General features: G+C 47.1%; 1 protein-coding gene and 1 long non-coding RNA gene across 4 annotated transcripts; one reads left to right on the top strand and one right to left on the bottom strand.

Annotated features, from left to right (window-relative positions):
* Nucleotides 1–831: 831 nt before the first annotated feature.
* On the bottom strand, nt 832–14,749 carry NOL6 (nucleolar protein 6). 2 transcript variants are annotated; one of them, XM_047829547.1, is made up of 26 exons: nt 14,399–14,749; nt 13,150–13,356; nt 12,933–13,049; nt 9,637–9,816; nt 9,103–9,271; nt 8,737–8,871; nt 8,489–8,652; nt 8,280–8,400; nt 8,017–8,075; nt 7,831–7,932; nt 7,513–7,628; nt 7,187–7,364; nt 6,888–7,010; nt 6,566–6,714; nt 6,340–6,415; nt 5,971–6,111; nt 5,710–5,827; nt 5,477–5,631; nt 5,210–5,373; nt 4,611–4,763; nt 4,278–4,375; nt 3,378–3,502; nt 3,166–3,255; nt 2,572–2,766; nt 2,344–2,445; nt 832–2,120 (listed from the first exon to the last, which is right to left on the bottom strand). In XM_047829547.1, exons 1-26 carry the CDS (start codon nt 14,450–14,452, stop codon nt 1,971–1,973), a joined length of 3,441 nt encoding a protein of 1,146 aa, XP_047685503.1. In that variant the 5' UTR covers nt 14,453–14,749; the 3' UTR covers nt 832–1,970. The 2 variants fall into 2 exon arrangements, with proteins under 2 accessions (XP_047685503.1, XP_047685504.1); XM_047829548.1 differs by having other exon boundaries at nt 14,552–14,749.
* On the top strand, nt 14,658–21,897 carry LOC125150144 (uncharacterized). Of its 2 annotated transcripts, none has more exons than XR_007146246.1 (5): nt 14,658–14,743; nt 18,588–18,714; nt 20,789–20,852; nt 21,284–21,392; nt 21,663–21,897. It is a non-coding gene; the product is annotated as an uncharacterized LOC125150144 (long non-coding RNA). The 2 variants fall into 2 exon arrangements; XR_007146247.1 differs by having other exon boundaries at nt 21,635–21,897.
* The last annotated feature ends 2,416 nt before the right edge of the window (nt 21,898–24,313 follow it).

The following is a 24,313-nucleotide window of genomic DNA, read 5'->3' as shown; positions in this document are numbered from 1 at the left end:
ACATGCCAACATCTAATCTCATGACGGTGACAGGTAGGGACCGGTACAGGTTCACAAAGACTAACAGACTTGGGACAAAATTCAAGATCAGGGCTCCCATATGTGGCTTATTGTCTTTTTTTTTTTTTTTTTTTTTAATCTTTATTTTTGAGAGAGAGAGAAAGAACAAGTGGGGGAAGAACAGAGGGAGAGGGAGACACAGAATCTGAGACAGGCTCCAGGTTCTGAGCTGTCAGCACAGAGCCCAACGCGGGGCTCAAACTCATGAACCATGAGATCATGACCTGAGCTGAAGTCAGACGCTCAACCAACTGAGCCACCCAGGCATCCCTTATCATCTTGAGGATGAACCCTGATAGCCAGGCATCAATCTCTTCACAAACAGGCCCATGCCTGCTGCTGAACCTTTCAGAAAATGAGGATAACTAAAAGCACATACTTCACAGGGCTGGGATTGTTGCATGATCACGTTCCTGCACATAAGACATGTAAAAAAACGGAGTGCCCAGCATTTACCAGGCACTCAAAATGTCAGCTGCATCTTAACTCTCAGGGTGCAACTCATTGTCACCTTCACACTCATTCTAGGCAGAGATTACAAATTATGATTCCCTTGTCCTTAAAGCATTTTGGTGGGCCTGCTTGCTCTCCATCTGCCTGGCCTAGATGCCCCTTCTGCACACACCTGCATCCTACTTGAGCATTGTCCTGGGTACCACGAAGGTGCCAAGAAATCTGTTCAAACATGTTACCTGCCCCCAGAGAGTTTACTTCTAGGAGACAATGTTAAAACTATGTGAAAATGGTAGAAAAGCCAGGAACATGGGGAAATTAAGTGACTTAATTTTAAATCAGAGTTTAAAACAACAGAAGAGTTCACGCCCTGTATGCAACTACGAAGTAAACTGAACAGACAGTAATTGTTCTCATGTTTCAGACGAGAGAAAGAGCACCTCAGGCTGGGGGCGAGGGAAGGGTTGGAGGAGGAAGCACTATTCGAGCTGAGTCTGGAAAAACAGCCAGGATTAGGGGAGACGGAGAAGGGAGAGGCTGCTGCAAGTGGGGTGTGGACCGGGGTGAAAGGAGGCAGCACCGCCCCCCACCCTGGCACTGAGAGCTCCTGGAGAGCAGGACTTGGGGCTTGTTCCCCCCACACCCTTACTGCAGGGATGTAGTGGGGACAGTGTGTGACATGAATGGGCAGATGCCATGGAGCCAGGGGACTGAGACACTGAGCAGCCAGGGCAACGCTGAGCGCTTTCTGCAGCTCTCCCGGACTAGGGGACCATCTGTCCCCCTCACCCCTTCACTGGCTCATTGGGTACCCAGCCCCTCCTGTCCTCTGTGCTTTCCCCTGGTGTACCCTGGAAAGTAACAGCACCCACACAGGAGAGACCCGTGTCCCTTCAATGGGCTCTATTCATACACACAGAGCCCCTTTCCCACTGCTCAGTGCAGATATTCTGTGACCCTCAAGAAGTGCCATACCTTCTCTGGACCCCATTTAAAGGCCTGACACTGCCCTGAAGGGCATACTAAGGTGTAGGCACACATCCTGGCAATGGGAAGGGGAGACAGCCTCAGCCTTGGGCAAATGTCCTCCTCTCCACACTTCTGGAAACATCCTAGGAAGAAAAGGGGGAAAAAAAAAAAAAAAAGCCCAGACTAAGGCTGACACGTGGATGGATCTCCTGGGTTCATTCAGTTCACTGAGCTGGCTTGCCCTCCTCTTCTGGAAGTTCAGACAGGCCCAGGGGACTCTGTAAGAAACCAGGCCCCTGCTCTGATGCTGAAGCATCAGACAGAAATTTGGGGCAGGGCTTTTCTAGGGGAACATCTCAGTGTGTTTAGGCCAGCAGGTACTCCATGGAAGATCCATACGCAACGAGGATGGAGATCATGCCACTGACATCTTGCTCCAGAGGTCTGAAGTCTGGCTGTACACCTACAGCTTGCTCCTGGGGTGGAGATCACACAGTCCACCTCTCACTTCGGGCCTCCACAGCCTGTACCAGGCCTTCACCCAGGATGGCAAAGTCCTCCAGGATCGCTTCTACATTGGGCACCATCACCAGCTCCCCACTTTGAGACACCACCATGTGCCCCTTTGTGTTGGACGCCTAGGGGAACCAGAGAAATATGGACTGAGATGTCACAGAGGCACACCCAGAGACACCAAGCCAGGTGGGGGTGGGGAGCAGTAGCAGTAGTAGAGGTCGACACACAAGACACATGCTTCACACCTGACCCATGCAGTCAGGGAGCATGCCACATACAGACATGCATGCCCACATGGAACCACATGAACACACTTGGGAACACACTTATCATCAGCCAGCACACCTTGAAGGGCTGGGGCTGGAAGCTGGTGGGCTTCCAGAGAACACCAATCACCTCTCCACCATGCTGGTCATAAAAGAAAAGGGCCAGGTCCCCAAAGGCCTCCTAGGAAAGGGCAGGACATAGATAATATTACACATAGACATCTGAGAGTCACCTCCATGGCCCCAGCTTCACCTGGAAGCCCCCTCCCCAGGTTGTGCCAGGTTTAGTCAGCCCTTTAGGACCTACCCTGAGCTGTGCCAGATAAAGCTGAGGAGGATCGTAGCCCAGCACAGGCATCAAGGACGAGGGCCCTGGCTCATTGAGCAGGCCACGGCAGAAGGAGGCAGCTGGTGAGTCCACGGCTTGGCGGTGCCGGGGGATGTGGCGGGGAGACAGGCGGATCAACACATCATACATATCCAAGGGTGGCCGGAACACTGTCTGAGGGAGTACCATAGTGCCCACTGAGAGTTGGGAGCTGGACCACAAAGCCTTCCACATGCCCACCTTGGTTCCCTCCTTCCCTTTTGTCTGACCCCCCATTAGGGGCCCAAATGTTCATCTGAAGGTGGGAACATCAAGCCCCAGCTGGTGTCAGCCAGCTTCAATCTGTCAGGAGGAGCACAGGCTACAAGTGTGAGGCCTGGATAGAGCCAGGGCCCTGGTTCTCCTGCAGGTTCCACCACTGCCAGGCACCATGGGCAGTATCAATGCCTTCTGTGGATTCAGTCTTGCCAAACAAGAGGGCTGAGCATCCTGTGAGAGCCCCTATAGCTCCAGATTCCCAATGTTCAAAGACAGAATCCCTAGAACCCGAGTCACTCTTGGTCAAGGGCTTACCCTGATGTCCCCAGGCCCCCGGGGATCCATTAGCTGCTTCTCTAGGACAGGCAAGGCCTCGGCTGCCAGGACCACAAGCTGCTGTAGGATCTGAGGGGATACACACAATCAAATACATCAAACCTGAGTGTGGGTCTTTCTTAGCTTATGCTGGGCCTGCTTTCTCCTTGGCGGAGAAGACCACAAATTTAGAGGTAAGGATGGGATTGAACCTGGGGTGATGGTCCATCCTGTGTCCATACAGAGTTTTTACGATCCTGGGGCGTAAGGATGACCATGACCGGGAGTTGTCTCCGAGCTGCCAGGAAGCCACTGCGGATCTCCACCTGCTCTTCCACTGTGAACAAGAGGGGGTCCTGGGTCAGCCTGCCCCCTTCCCCAGCTTTACTACCCCAGATCTTCCTACTGTACACCCAACAGCTGCCCATCACAGGGATTTTCCAGTGCCCCTCCCCCAAAGGACAAAGGCAATGTAAAGGACACCATGTTTGCCTCAATTGGGTGGGGTGTTAAACTCTCAGCCTCAGCCCAAAGGCAGAATTTTCCACTGCCTGGCACCCCGTTCTAGTTTCCGGGCCGACACAAGCTGAGGCCTGCCCCTGACCCCCTTCCCACCCTACGCTCCCACACACCTGGGGAATTAGGAAGCTGACACCCTCCTCTCTGCTTGGACCAGGAACTCCTCATGTTACAGATGAAAATCATCACCCCCACTCACCAAGAAGTCTGGACATCTATTCTAACCTGGGCCCTTCCCTGATCCCCACAAGACTTCTCACTTGGTGTTCAGGGTCCCCCTTCTACTCTCCTTTCCCCTTCACAGCCCCCACCAGGTAGCTTGTTTACCACCCCGGTCCATTCTGTTTCTGAGCATCATAGGAACAAACCATAGCTCTATAGCCTTAGAGCTCCCTAAAGCTTTGACTGGGCCTCTTCCTCCTAGTAATTCCCCACCCCAAGGCATCAGGGTCAGGCACAGATATCTGGGAAGGGGAAGCCACGAAAAAAGCCCTATCTAATAGACTGGCGTGGAAAACCCTTGTGTGCCCTATTGCTCTGCAATCCACAAAGGTTTTTTCTTGCAGGAGTCTGACCCCAGTCCTACCACTTACCAGTGAGCTCATTGTTGAGGTTGACAATAAGGGGGTTGTTCTTCCAATCAAAGGTTGATATCAACAAAAGGAACCGAAGGAAGCCCACCTGGGGGGAGCTGAGAAGAAGGAATGAGCAAAGGGTCTGGGCCCAACCACACATCCCAGGGCTTTCCCCACGACCTAGACAGTCTAGACCCCTCAGCATGGATGGGGGTGGGAGGTGTCTTAGAACCTCTTCTGTCACTTTTTTTAGCTACCCTTTCCCATTTGGACTGAAGGTACAGCCTAAGGGACGACAACTGGCCCCAAGGGGAACTTTCTGGCTAGAGAAAAGATGGAGTTCGGAATCACCTGGGAGGGGTGAAGGGCTCAGGGTGCAGGAAAAGAGCAGCAACCACCAGGTCCAGGCTCTCATCGGTGAGCCCCTCACCCAGAAGCTGGGCGCGCACCCACCGCTTGGCCAGCCGTGCCACACCTGAGAAGGCTGGGTGCTGCTGCTGGAGTCTGTCGGGGGAAGAGGGAAGTGGCAATGAGACTCAGGCACTCAGGGCCCAAGAAGAGTATTTCTGCTCTACCACCACTATTTATTCAACCTTTACCCAAAGTTGCCCTCTGTACAGAATCTCACATGCCCCTAACTAACACCCCAACAGATCAGTCCTATAAAATTCCCATTTCAGGGGCGCCTGGGCGGTGCAGTCGGTTAAGTGTCTGGCTCTTGACTTCGGCTCTGGTCATGATCTCATGGTTCTGTGAAATTGAGCCCCACATCAAGTTCTGTGCTGACAGCACAGAGCCTGCTTGGGATTCTCTCTCTCTCTAAAAAATGAATACATAAACCATGGTATAAATTTATACCAGGTGGCCTCCCAGAGAGACAGGTGGCCAGGAGAGCAGAATAGAAGCAGGCAAGGATCTACAGACAGAAGAACGTATGCAGGTGGCCATACCCATGCAAGGCACTGGTGAGCAGGGGCAACTGCCTTGTGTCCCTCTCAAGGCGGAGGGAGGCAGGCGTGTCCCTCAATGAGATCATCCCCTCAGGGCTTCGCATTTCCCTCAGGATCTGGGGCTCCCGCTGATAGGCCACACGAATCCGGAACACAAACCCATCCTGTTCAAAGCGGGTATGGGATGGGAGACACATGTCAGCATGGGATACCCTAACACCCTGTGCCCTCCCTCTCTGGGGAATCCCTACCCTACACCAGTCTAACCTTGAGGACATCAGTGTGCATGGCTGTGGCACGACACTGCAGCCCATGCTGTTGGGTCAGCAGCTCCGCCAGGCGCAGCTGGAAGGCAGCTCGGACCCGGCGTATGGCCTCAGCATCCTGTGGCCACTGACCACTGCCCTCCAGATGACATACCACTAGGAAGAAAAGAGGTTTCAAGACTGCAGCATGGAGTGGGAACAATTTCTCTCATCCCCTCCCAAGAGGATCCTCACCAGTCATGGGCTCCACATAGGCTGGACAGGGCTTGTCAGGCCGAGGCAACAGCGAGGCCTGCTCTCGCAAGTGATCGTAGAAGGAGTAGGCTGGCCGGACTGGGGTTGGTGGGAACACCTATGGAAGATGCAGGGCTGAGGTAGGGGCTCAGGACTGAGAAAGTGAACACAGTCAGGAGTCGGAAAGGGGAATACTGGAGGAACGGGGTAGAGACAAGGAATTGCTAAGCAGAAAAGGCTTCCTGCCACCTTCCACCTCACCTCAGTGTAGCGCAGTACTGGATGAGCTCCCTGCACAGCAGACACAGTCAACGGGAGACCTTCCAGCCCCCACAGGAGGCGGCTGAGGTCATCGTAGCAACGCACTGCTGCTGCCAGGGCTTCCTCACCTGTGCTGGAGGTCTGAGAGGGAGAACACAGTCAGTCAGGAGGCCAGGACCCTACAGAACCCCACCACCACCCAGGATTTTATCACAGCTCAGGCTGCTGCAGAGCCAGCACCCCCTCTGCTGGACACTATAAGAAGTGCAGCCCGGCTGAGGTGTGCTCTCCACCCCCTACCTAATCTGGCCACACAAGCTACTCTGCAACCCCTAGCCTTAACCCTTAGCCCTGACCCATGACCCTTACCTCTTTTGGGCTTTGGATCAACGCGTCCAGAAGGCCCCCCACATAGTGGACACAGGTATCTGGGATGTCGGCATGACTGGGAAAGGGGCAGAGACTCAGTGAGGGCACTGAGGAATATGGAGAATGCTGCTGGACATTCGCTGCTCAGCCCAAAGCCTGGGCCAGACCCTCCTAAAAGGCTCCCCAACCCACCGGTGCTTCCCAGCATCCAGATGCTAACACTCACAGTGCCAAGAGATGGGTGACCACCTGGTGGGGAATAAGGCGCTTCTGGGCCATAGAGGCTGCCTCCCAGACCACAGCTTCCCGAATGGCTCCATCCTGGAAACGCCGAAGCTCTGAGCGAAATCCCCAGAACTGGCGGAAGTCAGCAGCCTGAGGAAAGGCAATGGGTGGTGGAAGAAATCGACAAAGATGGGCTTTATCAGAAATCCCCAACAGGACTCAATCCAGGTGGCATGAGGACGATCCACCCTATTCCTGCCAGTGCACGGCTTGGAGTTCCCAAGACAGAGCCAAATCACCCCCCAGACCCCAGAGCTCCTTACCTCGGGCTGGTTGGCTTCCGGACCCAACTCAAGGACACTGGTCAGCCCCTCAGGCCGGAGGAGCAATCCTAGGGTCAGGGTCCCAGAGTCTCTGTGCTTCGGTGGATCCTGGCTAATGTCCCACTATAGGGTGTAAAAAGGCTGAGTTCAAGCCAAGAATGCCCCAGCTTGACCTGGAAATCCAGTTTCCAACTAGGTAGAAAGATCTAGCTAGAGGGATGGTGTGTCTTTTGTATTCCCTGAGACCCTAGATCTAGTCCTCCTTAAACCCACAAACTCCCTACCCCACAGCACCTCACCTCTAAGACTGGGGGCCGAGAGTGGGCCAGCAGGTGAAGGCGGGACCCCAGACCCTGCTCCAGGAGGGTGGTCAGTGAGCCCAAAGCAGCTGAAACATAGTCCCCACCAAGATCCTGCAGCTCTGGCCACAGCTTTAGCCGGTGACATGCTGCCTGCAGGCGACTCAGTGGATGGAGACTAGAGGGACAAAGAGACAGAATGAGGTATTGCTGACCCCAAGTACCACCCCCTCCCCAAAACCAGGAACATCTGAGCACTTCTGCCCCACCACTGTAGCTCCAGGGAAAAAGAACCCACTAACATAGCCTGTCAGCCATAAACTTACTGCAAGACGTGGTCAAAAGCCTGGATCATGGGTTTGGGAGTCATCAGCAAAAATTGGAATCCATCATCAGCTCTGCTGTCCAGCAATGCCATAGACAGCCGTGCCTCATGCTGTACCTGGGGCCACAGCGTAAGCAGGGAACTCACATGTGAGATTATCACCACTATACCCCTCCCTTCAGTGACCTGAGGGCTCAGACCAAGAGACATGCCTGACCTAAGCTCTTTGGAGAAGAGTTTCTGGGGTTCTGGTACTGGTAGAAGGGACACAGTCTGGACTGGGACACCTGGGGAATCCAGGAATGGGAACCATTGGTACCTGGTGGTAAGTAGAGGCAGTGACATCAGCACAGAGGTTGAGACAGCCTGAGGAGTCCAGGAAGACAACAGAGAAGGCCTGATGGAAGTCAGCCAGGGCCGGCTTGGAGGCATAAAAAAGAAGCCAGTCAGGGTTGAGGCCTTACCTTCAGGCCTCCTTGCCCAGCCCCAGCCCTGCCCCACTCACCAAGGAGGGATCTGAGCTGAGACATAAGCTGATCCCATTGACTGTCAAATCTGTGGTGGCTGAAGTGAGCCAGAGAAGATGGGTGTGTCAGAAGGTATCCTCCTCCCTGGGGACCCAGCACTAATGACACTCTCCCTCCTCCCTGCCTCCAGAATTCAGTTTGCTCTTCTGTCTTATGTTAAGAAACTGAATGACCCTTGATAGGATGAGAGGATTCACAGGATGAGTAGAACCCTTGGCCTTTCTGAGTCTAGCCACCTTACCCAGAAACTGCAAGACGCTTCTCAGGACCTGGTAGCCACTCATGGTGGTGTAGATCTTGCGTGTGGACACAAGGAAGGCAACCAGCATGGAGACAAGGAACCCACTGAACCCTCCCAGGCCCTGAAAAAGAGATGGAAACAGAGAGGCCCAAGCTCAGAGCCAACCTGCCACTCAGTGAGGCAGGGAAGCTGGGCCACTCCCAACTCACCTTGTCCAGTTCCCGCTGCCGCAGCCAGACCTTCAGAAGTGCCACGCCATCCTTCAGCCCCAAGGCTGAGCCCAGCACAGTTGACAGCAGCTGCACGTGAGACTCAAGGGCCATGTCCTGCAGAACCCATGTGTTATAGTGGGGGGTGGGAGGCTCTGGGCTACCTGTGGGGGAGGGGAAGCCATGAGAAGAGAAATCCCCACAACACTCTTCCCTTCAGCTCCACCTTGACACGAGTGCCTTCTCACCATCCCCTGGGGGACTCTGCCCTCGGTACCAGGCAGAGCGCACATTGTTTTTAGATGGCAGCAGGCGGCACGGGCGGAAGAAGTCAGGTGGAGGGCATGGATGCAGACGTACAGTGACCAGGCGCTCATCCTTCCCTGGGGGAGACAGGGAGTGCTGAGATCCTTCCAGGTGGGCCTCTGTGCCACCCTCCTCCTACCTGAGGGTACCGGGTACCATGCCCTCCCACTTCAGAATCTGAGGTCTTTGTACCTTCCCCCTCAAACCTGAGGCCTAAGCCTCTCACCTTGGACTTGAGGCCCCACACCCCCCCCACCACTGAATTTGTCACTCCATACTGCGCCTTCAGCCCAGTATGTGCCTCCCACCATGTGGCCGAAGTAGGAGCGAGGGTTTCAGGTGGCATCCATTGGTGTAGGAGAAGCGAACACTGCCAAAGAAGGGGTCTTGGCCCAGGTGGTGAGCTAACTGGGCCAGGTAGAGAGCACGCTTGCGGAAGTAGCGCTGGTTCAACCCATCCTTGTCCTGTAGGAGCTCCTGGAGAGGGTCAGAAAAGAGAGAGATGCCCAGGCACTTAAATGCTTTTTGTTATAGAGCTTAGAGGCCAAGATGAAGCCAAGGTGAGTCACAGTTTAGAAACCTCAGGGAGTTTTGCTGGCCAGAGTGCCTGAACCAGGGCCAACACCATATCTAGTTCTCAGATGACGAAGGCAAAGTTCCAAAGGGCAGCAACTGGCCCAAAGGCACATTTAAGCTGCCCTCAAGATGATAGCAGTGATCTGCTCTTTTGATTTCGAGTTCAAATTTCAATCCCTTGGCAAGTGGCAGGTGGGAAAGAAAGACCCAAGAATTTGTAGGTGGTGAAGCAGCAGTCTCTCCATTCCCCAAACTCTGGACCTCACCTTGGGCATGGTCACTGCCATATCCACATTAATGTCCGGCCGGACGCAGGTACCCAGAAGGTAGCTGCCCACAACAGTGACCTGGGCTGGAGGCAGGAAGCAGAAAGAGCCCTTCACAGTATAGGGCACTTGGTGGAGGGGTACTCGAACCCCAGCTGGGAGCCAGGTCTGGTCAGTCAGCTGTGGGGACAGAGACAGTGATACATATTATTTGACTGCCTCCCTGACATGTCCCCTTGGTGTCTAGTAGACATGTCAAATTAAACATAACACATTTGAGGGGCGCCTAGATGGCTAAGTAGGTTAAGTATCCAACTCTTGATTTTGGCTAGGTCATGATCTCGTGGTTCATGGGTTTGAGCCCCACATCAGGCTCTGTGCTGAGGGCATGGAACCTGCTTGGGATTCTCTCTCACTCTCTCTGCCCCTCATCAACTTGTGCATGCATGCTCTTTCTCAAAATAAATAAATAAACTTTAAGAAAATAAAAACAAAAATAAACACATCAATACATTTGAAGTCAAACTCAGTCTTTCTGTAAACACATCCTCTCCATTTTTTTTAAAATTTTTTTTTCAACGTTTTTTATTTATTTTTGGGACAGAGACAGAGCATGAACGGGGGAGGGGCAGAGAGAGAGGGAGATACAGCATCGGAAACAGGCTCCAGGCTCCGAGCCATCAGCCCAGAGCCTGACGCGGGGCTCAAACTCACGGACCGCGAGATCATGACCTGGCTGAAGTCGGACGCTCAACCGACTGCGCCACCCAGGCGCCCCAGCACATCCTCTCCATTAAGGCAACTTCATTCTAGTTGCTCAAGCCCAAAACATTTAAATCACCTGAACTCATCTCTGTTAAAAACATCCATTTCACTTTTAAGAGCATCCAGACACTAACCACCTCTACTTCTCTATCCTAGTCTGAGATGCCACCATTTTCCAGTGGATCACCGCATGATAGGTTTCTAGCTAGTCTCCCTGATTTTATCTTTATCCCCTTCCCTTCTACCTTTAACACAACAGCCTGAGTGAATTACATTCTTAAAAATTATCAAGGACCCTCAAAGAGCTCTTTTTACGTGAGTTATATCTATACTTACCATATTAGAAATTAAAATGAGGAATTAAAAAAAAATTTATTACTTTTTTTTTTAACTTAAATTTTAGTTAGTTGACATACAGTGCAATATTGGTTTCAGGAGTAGAATTCAGTGATTCATCACTTACAACACTCAGTGCTCATCACAAGTGTCCTCCTTAATACCCATCACCCATCTAGCCTATTCCCCACCCACGTCCCTCTATCAGCCCTCAGTTTGTTCTCTATCATTAACCGTCTTTTGTGGTTTGTTTCCTTCTCTTCCTCCCCCCACCCCCGCCATTCTCATATGTTCAGCTGTTTTATTTCTTTACTAAAAAAAATTTTTTTTAAATGTTTTATTTATTTTTGAAAGACAGAGAGACAGAGCACAAGCAGGGGAGGCGCAGAGAGAGAGAGGGAGACACAGAATCCAAAGCAGGCTCCAGGCTCTGAACTGTCTGCACAGAGCCTGATGCAGGGCTCGAACTCATGAACTGTAACATCATGACCTGAGCTGAAGCTGGATACTTACCCGACTAAGTCACCCAGGTGCCCAACACTTGTTTTATTTCTTAAATTCCACCTATGAGTGAAATCATATGGTTACCTCTCTGTTTGCCTTATCTCACTTAGCATACTACATTCTAGCTCCATCCACGTTGTTGCAAATGGCAAGGTTTCATTCTTTTTGATGGCTGAGTAATATCCCATTGTATATGTATACCACATCTTTATCCATTCATCATTCAATGGACATTTAGGCTGTCTCCATAGTTTGACTATTGTTGATAATGCTGCTATAAACATTGGGGTGCATGTACCCCTCGAATCTGTATTTTTCATCCTTTGGATAAATACCTAACAGTGCAATTGCTGGATGGTAGGGTAGCTGTTTTTAGTTTTGTGAGGAACCTCCACACTGTTCTCCAGAGTAGCTGCACCAGTTTGCATCCCCACCAACGGTGCAAGAGGGTTTCCCTTTTTCCACATCTTCACCAACACCTGTTGTTTCTTGTGTTATTAATTTTAGCCACTCTGACAGGTGTGAGGTGGTATCTCATCATGGTTTTGATTTGTATTTCCCTGACAATGAGTGATGTTGAGCATCCTTTCATGTGTCTGTTAGCCATGTGGATATCCTCGTTGGAAAAGTATCTATTTATATCTTCTGCCCATTTCTTAGCTGGGTTATTTGTTTTTTGGGTGTTGAGTTCAGTAAGTTCTTTATAGATTTTGGATACTAACCCTTTATCAGATGGGTCATTTGCAGATATCTCCTCTCATTCTGTAGGCTTTTAGTTTTGTTGATTTTTTTTTCTTTTTTTTAGAGAGAGAGTGTGTGAGCAGGGAAAAGGGGAAAACAGAGACAGAAAATCTTAAGCAGGCTCCATGCTCAACACGGAGCCTAACACAGGGCTCAATCCCACGACCCCAGGATCACAACCTGAGCTGAAATCAAGAGTCAGACACTTAACCGATTGAGCCACCCAGGTGCCCCTGAGTCAACTTTTTAAAAATGAAGCTAGATCACATCACTGTTACACCAAAAAAAAGTCCCATCAGTGGTTCCTCTTTTTACCCAGAGCAACAGGCAGTCCTTGTTTCAGTTTAACGAGGCCCTGAGTGAAATGCCTCCTCCCTCCATTGCCTTTTTGAACTCGTGTCCTTCTATTTTCCCCTCATTTAATCCAAGGAACATACCAGACTTACTACTGCCTTTGAACCTTTGTGTTGACTATTCCTTCCTTAGATATCTACATGGTTGACTCACTTCCTCCAAATCGTCAGACTACTGTCACTTCAATGAGGCCTACCTCAACTACCCTATTTAAAATTGCAAACCACTCCCACCCTCTGATATTCCCACAATCCCCTTACCTTGCCCTACTTTCTCCTTTTTCCAGTGTTTACCATTTACTAATATTGCCACTCAGTTTACTCATCATGTTTATTGTCTACTATCTATAAGTCCAACACTAGAAAGTAGGCTGCTTTGTTCACTGATGTATCCTAAGAACACAACTAATGCAACGAACATAAATGTTTGCTGAACAAATGAACACATGGTTGACTGTACTTCCAGTTGAGCCTCCTGGCAGTGAAAATGAGCTCCCTAGGACCCCACGCCCTCTGGAGAAGAGCAAGGCCTTGTTTCAGAGGCCTACACTGAGGACCTCTCCTGGACTTCCCAGTTCTTCACTCTACCTGCGTTACCTGTGTCTTAGGAGTTGAGGGCACCTTCAGGACTCGCTGGTTGACCTCCCGTAGGAAAGCATCGATCCGCTCCTTCTTCTTCTCCGACAACCTTACTTCCTTTAGTAGCTCCTCTACCTGTAAGAGTGAGTAACTCTTACACCTGTAGGGGCGAGTTCTTCAGCCTCAGGGTTCCAGGACCATCCCTCTAACCCAAGCCCCAGCCACCCAATAGTACCTGCAAACGAAGCAAGCTAGAGTGGAACAGACTCTCAGTCTCCCGAAGGCGGTTTAGCTCCTCATTGGTAGGCTCCTTGTACAGTTCTGCCTGGCTAAGCTTCACTGGCTGCAGGAGACTCTCCACTGGAGACCCAACCAAGGTACACTTCTTAGAGTATTTCTTCTTTCCTTCCTGGCATGTGTCTTCCAGAGCTAGTTCCATCACCTGTGGCCAGTGAGAAGAGAAGCCAGTGTGAGGTCAAAGGTGTGTAGCATGCACTGCCTAAAATGCCACCATGATAGGACATGGATAAATGCTTCACAGGCTCCTGTTCACTCTTTTGAACGGAAGTCAGACTGCAAAACCCAGGATTATCATTACTTAGAAGAACATTACTGAGCTCTAGTCTTAAAACTCCTAAGTTGAGGGTTCCCTGTCTATTTGACAGCACAAGCATGGAGCTTGGCTTGGAGCTGGAAGGGGTAATAGTTGACTGAGCCCTGACCTAAACAATGCCTGAGCTCCTCCTATTTCCAGATACCACGCATCAGGAATCTTCCTCTTTTGCTGGGTTTGTCCTGGGAATTTACAAATGCCATCTCCACTCTTGCTCTATCCAAATCCTGCCAGGCTCTAACCTGCCAGCAATCCCTGACTGTAGATTACATCCGTATACATTAAGTGGTCAGTGCTGGAAAGAGCTAAAACCTACTGCCTCAGGAAAATATACTCAGTAAACCATCCAATCTTCAGTAATCCCGGAAGAAAATGTACACTTGAAGGAAATCAAGGTTTCACAGGTAGTATGCCTACTCTGTCAGCAGGTATGCACACCCTCCACACCCTGGTCTGCAGAATCCTAAACCTTCTTCCCTACAGCCATGGGCCCCGCCTCTACCCCACAGTCCTACACTGGAGAGAGCCTTACTGGAGGGCTCCAGAAGAACCACCATGTGCCCTCCGTTACAGCGGCGAGCACAGAACTAGGCACAAGAGGTCAGATCTCATCCAATGACAAGAAAGAGAACGTGGTCGGGGAAATGACCGACGTCACAGAGCTTTCGAAGGAGTGAGCTCAGTAAACTTTATTGCTGCTATCCAAATAACGCCAGGTTCCCCCTGGGTCTGTCTCGGTGCGCCAGACTGGCAACATGGGGGAATAAGGCTCCTCCAGAAGGGACGGCCATCCTGTCCCTCGTCGGCGAGCTGTCAGGCTCTGCCACCTCTTGCACGTAGAACATTCCTCCCTCCCAGATGGCTCACCCACCTCCGGGTCCCCAGCAGCTGCCCGATGTTGTGCTCCCGCAGGGGCCGGCCCCATCACTTGGAGTCCAGGTCTTGCTCACGCACTTTGGTTCAAAGCCCACGTGCTCGGCACTTCTTCCCACCCTGGCTGAATTGCTGAACCCCCGCCACAGACCTGCTGAAATCCCGCCACAGAACTGCTGGACCCCTCCACAGAATAACCGAAGCCTCACAACAGAACTGCCGAAGGCCTGCAGCAAAGTCACCGTACCCAACGGGAAACTTCCCGCACCCAGCAGTAAACTTCCCGCACCGCGTGGGGACTACCCTCGTGCCGCAGGACTCCGCCCAGCTCCAGAGCCATTGGGTGAGTGCCCGATGAGTCGCTGGCGATTGGTATCTGTCACTCTCCAGGACCGCCCATCGTGGGGGAGGAGCCAAACAGTGTTCTCCGATTTACGGTCTCTTTGCGACGCCAGACCGGAAGCCTGCCTGTAGTTTAGCGGTCGCTTGCTTTTCCTTATTTCCGCCGCTTGCGTCGAAGGGGGAAGGGCGGAGCTAGTTTGGGCACTTGGGATTGTTTATTTATACCAGTGGTTTCTATCCTTTTTTTTCCATCCACCACATCGTCTCAGTTGTGTCGGTTTTGTCAATTCCACCTCCAAAATATACCTTGAATTCGTTCATTCTTCACTGCCTTTAGTGCCAAGTTTAGTCCAAGTCACATCATCTCGTGCCTAGATTATAATACCTTTCTCCAGTTTATTATTAAATTTTACAAATCTACCCCAAAATTGTAATATTAATATAATGAACTCTCATATATCCTTCACCTACCACCCATCATAACTTACTGATAATGTTTTGTCGGATTTGTCTTGTCTTTTAGGTATTTACATACTGTTTTGCAGAGCCACTTAAGAATTAGTTGTGCACATCCCTGAATACTTAGGCATTGATCTACCAAGAACAAAGACTAATCATAGTCCAGTTATAAAATTCAGAAAATTTAACCTCTATCAGTACTATTCAAATTTTGCTGATTATCCCAATAATACCTTCTACATAGTAGTATTTTATTTCCTGATGTAAGAGCATGCATCAATTTGGTTGTCACGTTTCTTTTCTCACTCTTAATCTGGGATATTTGCTGAGCTGTCCATTTTTTGGTCTCTTATGACAACATTTTTGAAGAGTATAGGACAGTTTTATTCAATAGCTTTTTACTTTTTATTTGAGTACAATATATATGTATATGTGTGTATATGTATATATAATTATAGATGTATGTACAATGTACACAAAAATTACATATATACACATATGCATATATAATTCCATACATGCATATATAATCACACATATATGATTATATATACATCTGATTATGTATATACATATGTATACATGGAGGAATTACATAAGGTAATTCTTCCTAATTACATAAGGTTTGAATATGTATAAACCAAACATACCCATGTTACCAGCTCCCAGAAAAGCAAAACATTTCCTGAACCTTTAGAATCTCCCCTCATTCTGCCATCTAGTCATCATGCCTCAAGAGTAACTACTATCCTGACTTCTAATAGTACCGACTAATTTATGCAATAGCTTTTAAAGGAATTTTTCACAAGAGTGGTCTTGTCCTTCTTCAATCCATTTCCATGCAGTTGCCAGAATGAGTGTCTTGAAACCATCATTCTTTCAAGTCACTTTCCTCTTAAAAACTCATCATTCATATTAAATACGAATTTTAATAAAACCTCAATCAGTATGGTCCTTCACTGGCCATGCCATCCTTTTTCTTGATACTCCACCCTTGGAAAATAAAGAACTTAATGTTCTTTTTTTTTTAATTTTTTAAAGTTTATTTTTGAGACACAGCATGAGCAGGGGAGGGCAGAGAGAGGGAGACACAGAATCTGAAGCAGGCTCCAGACTCTGAGCTGTCTGCACAGAGCCCAACATGGAGCTTGAACTCACAAACTGCCAGATCATGACCTAAGCCAAAGTCAAATGCTCAACTGACTGAGCCATCCAGGTGCCCCAAGAACTTATATCATGTTCTTTCACATCTCAGAGACTTGAGCCAAGCTGTTTGCTCTGCTTGGAACACTTTTTCTCGACTTTTTCTCTGCCTCAGTTATCAGCATAAGTATCACATCTTTAATTAGGCCTTCCTGATCATCTGATCTGAAATATGTTTTTCCTTATCTCATCATCCCATTTGTTTCTTTTTAGCACTTTTTTTTTTACAATTTTTTGATTGTTTATTAGTTGTCTCTTTGTTTTTGACTGTGAATCCATGAAAACAAGGACCACGTCTACATGGCCAATGCCTAGCACACTGCAAATACTCAGTAAGTGTTTGCTGAATGAATGAATGTGACTACTGTCAACCTTTATAGCCTTGTCTCTGACCATTGTTTCTGTCAAATTTTATGCCCCAGCCATATTGAACTACTTGGAGTTTCCCTAGTTACCTGGCTTTTTGTCCTGGGCCTTCAAACTTGCTGTCCTTTTTGCTCAGTGTCTTGATTGTTTTTTCCCCAGCTTTATTGAGATATAACTATTGTATAACATTTTTTAAAGATTAAAAAAATTTTTTAATGTTTATTTATTTTTGAGAGAGAGACAGAGCATGAATGGGGTAGGGGCAGAGAGAGAGGGAGACACAGAATCCGAAGCAGGCTCCAGGCTCCGAGCTGTCAGTACAGAGTCTGACGTGGAGCTCAAACTCACAAACTGTGAGATCATGACCTGAGCCGAAGTCTGGCGCTTAACCGACTGAGCCACCCAGGTGCCCCTACATTTTTAAAAGATTTTTTAAGAGGTGTCTGTGTGGCTCAGTCAGTTAAATGTCTGACTTTAGCTCAGGCCATTATCTCACGATTCAAGCCCCATATAGGGTTCTCTGCTGTCAGCTCAGAGCCTGCTTCAGATCCTGTCTCCCTCTCTCTGCCCCTCCCCCACTTGTACTCATGCTCTGTCTCTCAAAAATAAATAAAACATTAAAAAATATAAAATAAAGTCTATGAAAAAAGGATTTTTAAAGGTTTATTTATTTTCGAGAGAGAGAAAGCACAAGTTAGGGAGAGGCAGAGAGAGAAAGAGAGAGCGAGAATCCCAAGCAGGTTCTGCAATCAGTGTGTAGCCCAACACAGGGCTCAGACCCATTAACAATGAGATCATGACCTGAGCCAGTCAGAAGCTTAACTGACTGAGCCCCCCTAGCTGTTGTATAGGCCCCTAGCTGTTGTATAATATTAAGTATAAGCTTTGCAATGTGATAATTTGTCATATGTATATGTTGCAAAATGATTACCACAATAATGTTAGTTAACATATTTAACACATCCTTTACCTCACGTAAATACCATTTGTTGTTGTTGTTATGGTAAGAACAAATAAGATCTATTCTCTTAGCGACTTTCAAGTACACAATACAGTATTGTTTACCATAGTCACCATGCTATACATTAGATCTCCAGAACTTATTCCTTTTTTAAAAAGTTTATTTATATATTTTGAGAAAGAGAGAGAGCATAGGGGAGGGGCAGAGGGAGAGATTGAGAGGGAGAGAGAGAGAATCCAAAGTAGCTCCACACCCAACATGGAGCCTGATCCAGGGCTCAATCTCATAAACTGTGAGATCATGACCTGAGCTAAAATCAAGAGTCAGATGCTTAACCAACTGAGCCACGCAGGTGCCCAGAACTTATTTCTCTTGTAACTGGAAGTTTATATTCTTTAACCAATATCTCCCCATTTCCCCTACCCGTATCCCCTGGCAACCATAATCTACTCTGTTTCTATAAGTTTGGCTTTTTTTAGATTCCACATATAAGTGAGACCATGCAGTATCTGTCTTTCTCTGACTTATTTCACTCAGCATCATGCTCTTAATGATCATCAATGTTGTTACAAATGGTAGGATTGCCTGCTTTATGGCTGAAGAATGGTTTTTTTATATAAAATTTTTAAAGTTTATTTATTTTGAAAGAGACAGAGACAGTGCAAGTGGGGGAGGGGCAGAAAGAAGAGGGGGCAGAGAGAATCCCAACAGGCTTCATGCTGCCGGTGCAGAGCCCAATGTGGGGCTCAAACTCACGAAAACCTGAGATCATGACCTGAGCTGAAACAAAGAGTCAGATGTTTAACCAACTGAGGCAGCCAGGCGCCCCTGACTGAAGAATGTTTTGACTGTTAAGGAAGATTTCCTGGAGGAGATGGGTCTGTGCTAACTCTTGAAGCATAAGTTGAGTTTGGATTGACTAAGAAGATGAATCAGCACCATTGAAGTTTAACAAGCCCTGAGGAAGATCAGAGAGTTGAGAGGTAAGTCAACCACTCATTCTACATTGGATGACACTTAAGAAATGGCAAGCCCTGTGCTCAGTGTCAAGGATAAAGAGATAAGTAAGACATGATGATCACAAGCCAGAAACCTGGGGTAATGTTCTTGCCTTCATTGTTTATAGGCTGGTCCCTCTATTCAATTCTTTTTTTTTTTTTTTTTTTTTTTTTTAGATTCCAGCTTTGACCTTTATTTAAGAGACCAGATGGGTTGTCCCAGGAACCAGGTGTCAGCCCTAAGGCCAAGCAAGGCTGGAAAGCCACATCTGGCCCTGCTTCGCCCTGAGCTGCAGCCTCAGCCCCAGTATCCTGCTTGCTACCAGCAAGCGGAGATGCAGGTGCAGGTGGAGGGAGCCCTAGGAGATTGGACGTTGCTATTGACTCATTAAAACAAACAAACAAGGGGCGCCTGGGTGGCGCAGTCGGTTAAGCGTCCGACTTCAGCCAGGTCACGATCTCATGGTCCAGGAGTTTGAGCCCCGCATCGGGCTCTGGGCTGATGGCTCAGAGCCTGGAGCCTGTTTCCGATTCTGTGTCTCCCTCTCTCTCTGCCCCTCCCCCGTTCATGCTCTGTCTCTCTCTGTCCCAAAATAAATAAACGTTGAAAAAAAAATTAAAAAAAAATAAAACAAACAAACAAATAACAAACAAAAACACCCAAAACTATTGATTTGGGGCTTTTTCCTAAACAAACAAAAAAAAAGTACACTAAGCTTCTATGTTTCCTGTGACAGGTCATCTGGGGTGGTGGGGGGAAATCTGCATGACTCCTCCTCCCCAACAGCAGCATAACTTCTGTATAGCCCATCATCGGGGGCAGAGGGTGGGCACATGGAGGTTATTGGCTCTTGTGTTCATTTAAATGCAACCTCATAGAGGTTTATTCTGCCCCTGCCCTGCTTCCATTTAAAATTGCATTCACCCCTGATGTGCCTGGCTGGCTGTGATGGTAGACAATGCAACTCTTGAATCCTACCATGGGTGTAGAGATCACTTAAAAATAAAATCTTAAAAACAAAAACAAAACAAAACAAAACAAAAACAACCTGCACTCACCCTCCCAAAAGAATAATACAAATAAAAAATAAAATTGCATTCACCCCAACATTTTCAGTTTTAGGCTCTAATTTAGTCACCTTCATTAGTACTCACCAAAACTTGCAATATTATTTGTCTAGTAATTACTGATTTTTGTCTGATTCAATCTCAGCCACTAGAATGTAAGCTCCATGACGGCATAACTAAATCATTAAATCATTTAGCATAGGGCCTGTCACATAGCAGGCAATCAATAAATATTTATTGAATGAATAAGTGGCTCTTAAGAACATCTCAGAGGCTGGGAGAAAGATGTAAACAAATAATTGCAGTATAGCATTGGAGGCGATGTGTTATGTGTGGATTGTTATGGGCACATTAGAATAGGAATATTACAGGGCTTTGGTTAGGAGCAATCATGCTTAAGTGGGATAACCAAGGTTCAACTCCAGGTTCTGCCATTTACTCACTGGGTCACTTTTTTTTTTTTTTTTTTGGAAAGAGAGAGCTCGTGGGCAGGGGAGGGGGCAGAGAGAGAGAGAGGGAGAGAAAGAATCCTAAGCAGGTTCCTGTGCTGTTAGTGCCGAGCTTGACACAGGACTCCATCTCATGTTACACGGGATCGTGACCTGAGCCGAAATCAAGAGTTGGACGCTTAATCGACTGAGCCATCAGGTGCCCTACCTTGGGTAAATTTTTTAGCTTTTGTAACTTTTATTATATTCAGGAAAATAGATGTTCTAGTATGGATGTCATGGATTTTTGAGAGAATTAAACAGGAAACTACATGTAAAAAGTCTGTCACAGACTGATGCACAGCAAACATTAGCTATAATTATTAAAGGAAGATTGTGTCTCCTTAAGAACACTATTGGACTTAACATGTGTTAACATATGCAGAATTTAAAAAATGTTGGTCTCCTAAAGAGTCATTATGTAAGGTAAGAATTGACCTCTCCAAAGCAAATACTCCTACCTCTCATTTATCTTCCAATATTTCTATATTTTCTCCCTTTAGAAGAAAGAATCATTTCAGAAGAGCCCAGGTTGAGGAGCACCAGGTGATACCATACAGACTGAGGGTAAGTGTCCTATTTTCTTCACCACCAGAGGGCACCACTAGTCAAGTCAATCTACCCGTCATAAAACACTTAGGAACTCTAGGAAGCTGTTTTTGCCCTTCATTCTTCTGACAAATATGTTTTGAGTACCTACAACATGCCAAACGTTGTAGTGGCTTGTATATAAAAAAGGAGCTTGTATAAACAAGACCTGTCATCCTTGTGGAATCTATAATATTGAGCACCTACTATGTGTCTGAGAGGTTCTATTAGACATGGGGGTGGAGGGTGGGGTTCAATTTGCTTTTGCTGTTTTCCTGCCCTTGGCTGTAAGCCCATGAGAACAATTACTTAGTGTCTACTTTGTGTCAGACAATGTGCTGTTTGCTGTGGATCCAGGCATGAATATGACACAGTTGCAAACTACTAATAAACAATGTCTTACCTGCTAGGATAAAAAGGCATGAGAAATTCTGTGGAAATAAGAGTTCTTCAGACCAAGAATGGAGAATCTTAAGTACATACTTCATTAACACACTAGGATATAAGCTTCCTACACAGGTATATGTTTATTAGCCACCTTCCTTAGGGCCATGGTCATTGTAGATATTTACTATGAGTTTGTGAGTTTGTTTGAAGCCAGGGAGCAGCTTCTGGTCTGTGTCAGTTGTATGTTCTAGTGGGTTAGGCTAGGGATCTACCATCTTCTGGGGCAGGGTGGGACTGTGATGAGTTTATGTGGGTGAAATGCTTTGAAGATGAACTTTCTGCCTATTTGTCTACTCACATCCTTGTTATTAAAGGTGTCAACATCATCTCCTACGTTTCCAGGTCAGCAATCTTCTTGTCCCTAAATTGAATGGTGGAAGAAGGGAAGTCAGAACCAGCAACACAGCATCATTTTGGGAGAAGGGGATGTATTAACTAAGACATTCTCCCTCCTCTGAAGTGAGCCCTATTTCCAGTGGATTTGGTTGCAAGACCTAGAATGTAGAGTTGGGAGCTAGGGAAAGATTCTTCAAAATATTGAGATCTCATCTCTGATGAAAAAGAACAACAAAAATAAATAAACAATGCTCCTTCATTGTGGATTGTGCAAAGTGACTTCCTTTTAAAGGGTATGGTATACAAAGGAGGTGAAAAGGGTTACATTACAGTGGACAGACCTGACACACTACCTCAGCCAGGTGATTGAGGTCAATATCAACACTGATAAATCATGTGGATACTATGTGCCCTGATATGATGTGATAAAAAATATCATTTTACTTCTGTGATCTTCCACCCCAAAACCTATAACCCACAAATTCTAATTGAGGGACATTGCACAACATACTTGATTAGTACTCTTCAAAACCCTCAAGGTAATCAAAAATAAGGAAAGTCTGAAAAACTGTCACAGTCAAAGGAAGCCTAACAAAACATAAAAACTAAATATAGTGTGGCATCTTAGAACAGAAAATGGACATTATGTAAAAATTAAGGAAATGTGAGTAAAAACTTTAGTTAATAATGTATAAATATTGATTTATTAGTTATAATAAATGTACTATATTAATGTAAGATGTTAATAAGGGAAATTGGGGTGCCAGGTACATGGTAACTCTCTGTAGTACCTCCTCAATTTTTCTTTTCTTTTTTAAAAAAAAATTTTTTTTTAACATTTATTTATTTTTGAGACAGAGAGAGACAGAGCATGAACAGGGGAGGGTCAGAGAGAGGGAGACACAGAATCTGAAACAGGCTCCAGGCTCTGAGCTGTCAGCACAGAGCCTGACGCGGGGCTCGAACTCACAGAACGTGAGATCATGACCTGAGCCGAAGTCGGACGCTCAACCAACTGAGCCACCCAGGCGCCCCACCTCCTCAATTTTTCTATAAATCTAAAACTGTGTAAAAAATTGTCTACTGAAAAATCAAGGTGCCTGGTTGACTCAGTCAGTGGTATGTACAAATCTTGATCTTGGAGTTGTGAGTTCAAGCCCCACTTTAGGAGCAGACATTGCTTAAAAATAAAATCTATTTATACTCATTTTTGAGAAAGAGAGAGTGTGAGTGCGAGAGGGGCAGAGAGAGAGAGAGAGAGAGAGAGAGAGAGAGAGAGAGAGAGAGAATCCCATGAGGTGCAGAGAGAGAGGGAGAGAAAGTGTGGAGCCTGGAGTGGGGCTTAAGCTCACCCAATGCAGGGCTCGAACTCACAAACCCTGAGATCGTAAGTTGAGCTGAAGTCAGATGCTTAATCACTTGAGCTACGCAGGTGCCCCCAAAATAAAATCTTTTTTTAAAAATGGAGGAGGTGGTGGTGCCTGGGTGGTTCAGTCAGTTGAGCATTGGACTATTGATTTTGGCTCATGATCCCAGAGTTGTAGGATTGAGCCCTGTATCTGGCTCTGTGTTGAGGATGGAGCCTGCTTGAGAGTCTCCCTCTTAAACAAACAAACAAACCATCAAATAAATAAATAAATTTTAAAAATGGAAGGGGTGGTAGCCAGAATACAGCTATGCCTTAGTATTTTTTTCTTTAAAGTTCCTATTTAAAGAGGCGCCTGGGTGGCTCAGTCAGTTAGGTGTCTGACGGATTCAGGTCATGATTTTGCAGTTCATGAGTTCAAGCCCTGCATCGGGTTCTGTGCTGACAGGTCAAAGCCTGGAGCCTGCTTCAGATTCTGTCTCTCCCTCTCTCTTTGCCCCTCCCCCACTCTCTCTCCCTCTGTCTCAAAAATAAAAAAAAAATTAAAAAGTTCCTATTTATGGATCATTTACCATATGCTAGTAACGCTGTATATAGATGATCTCATTTAATATTTACAGTTGTTTAAGTTAGTTGTAATTAATCCTCTATTACAGAAGCTGATGAATAAGGAATGGATAATGTAAATCGTGGAGCCAGGATTGGAACTTAAGATCTTTTCAATCTCAAAATTCTAAATGTATGGAACTCTCATAGTATCCTGACTTTTCTAGGAAATGTTTCAGCAGTTATCACAGGAAGAGCCTTCCCAAGAGAAATAGGTATTCTAAGTCACCGGGATTTAAGACTGTCTCCCATCTCACTTCACTTATGATTAACTTAAAAGTCCCTCATTTCCAGGTTGGATCTTCAAGCTGAAAGGAACTGTAGGGGGTCAAGGTCCAAGTTCAACCACAGTATTTCTTTTTAAGATTTTATTTTTAAGTAATCTCTACACCCCAGGTGGGGCTGGAACCCACAACCCCAAGATGAAGAGTTGCATGCTCCACTGAGCTAGCCAAGCACCCTCACAGTATTTCATTTTACCAATAACTGAGGGATAGCCAGAGCACTTGCCCCAAATCACAGAGAAGGGCCAGGAACCCAGGTTCCGTCTGAGTTATTATTTCTCTCTTTATTTCCCACAACTTCCTCTTTGTAGTTAAGAGAAGTAGAAGCTGGCCTATCTGCCTTCCCCATTTCTCGGATGGGAATCGCCCCCCCCTCCCGGGTGACACACTGCCCTCCAAGG

The sequence above is a fragment of the Prionailurus viverrinus genome, chromosome D4 (genome assembly GCF_022837055.1).
Source record: "Prionailurus viverrinus isolate Anna chromosome D4, UM_Priviv_1.0, whole genome shotgun sequence".
NCBI lineage: Eukaryota > Metazoa > Chordata > Mammalia > Carnivora > Felidae > Prionailurus > Prionailurus viverrinus.
The sequence above is the reverse complement of the archived record's forward strand: the minus strand, read 5'-3'. Positions and strand labels throughout refer to the sequence as shown.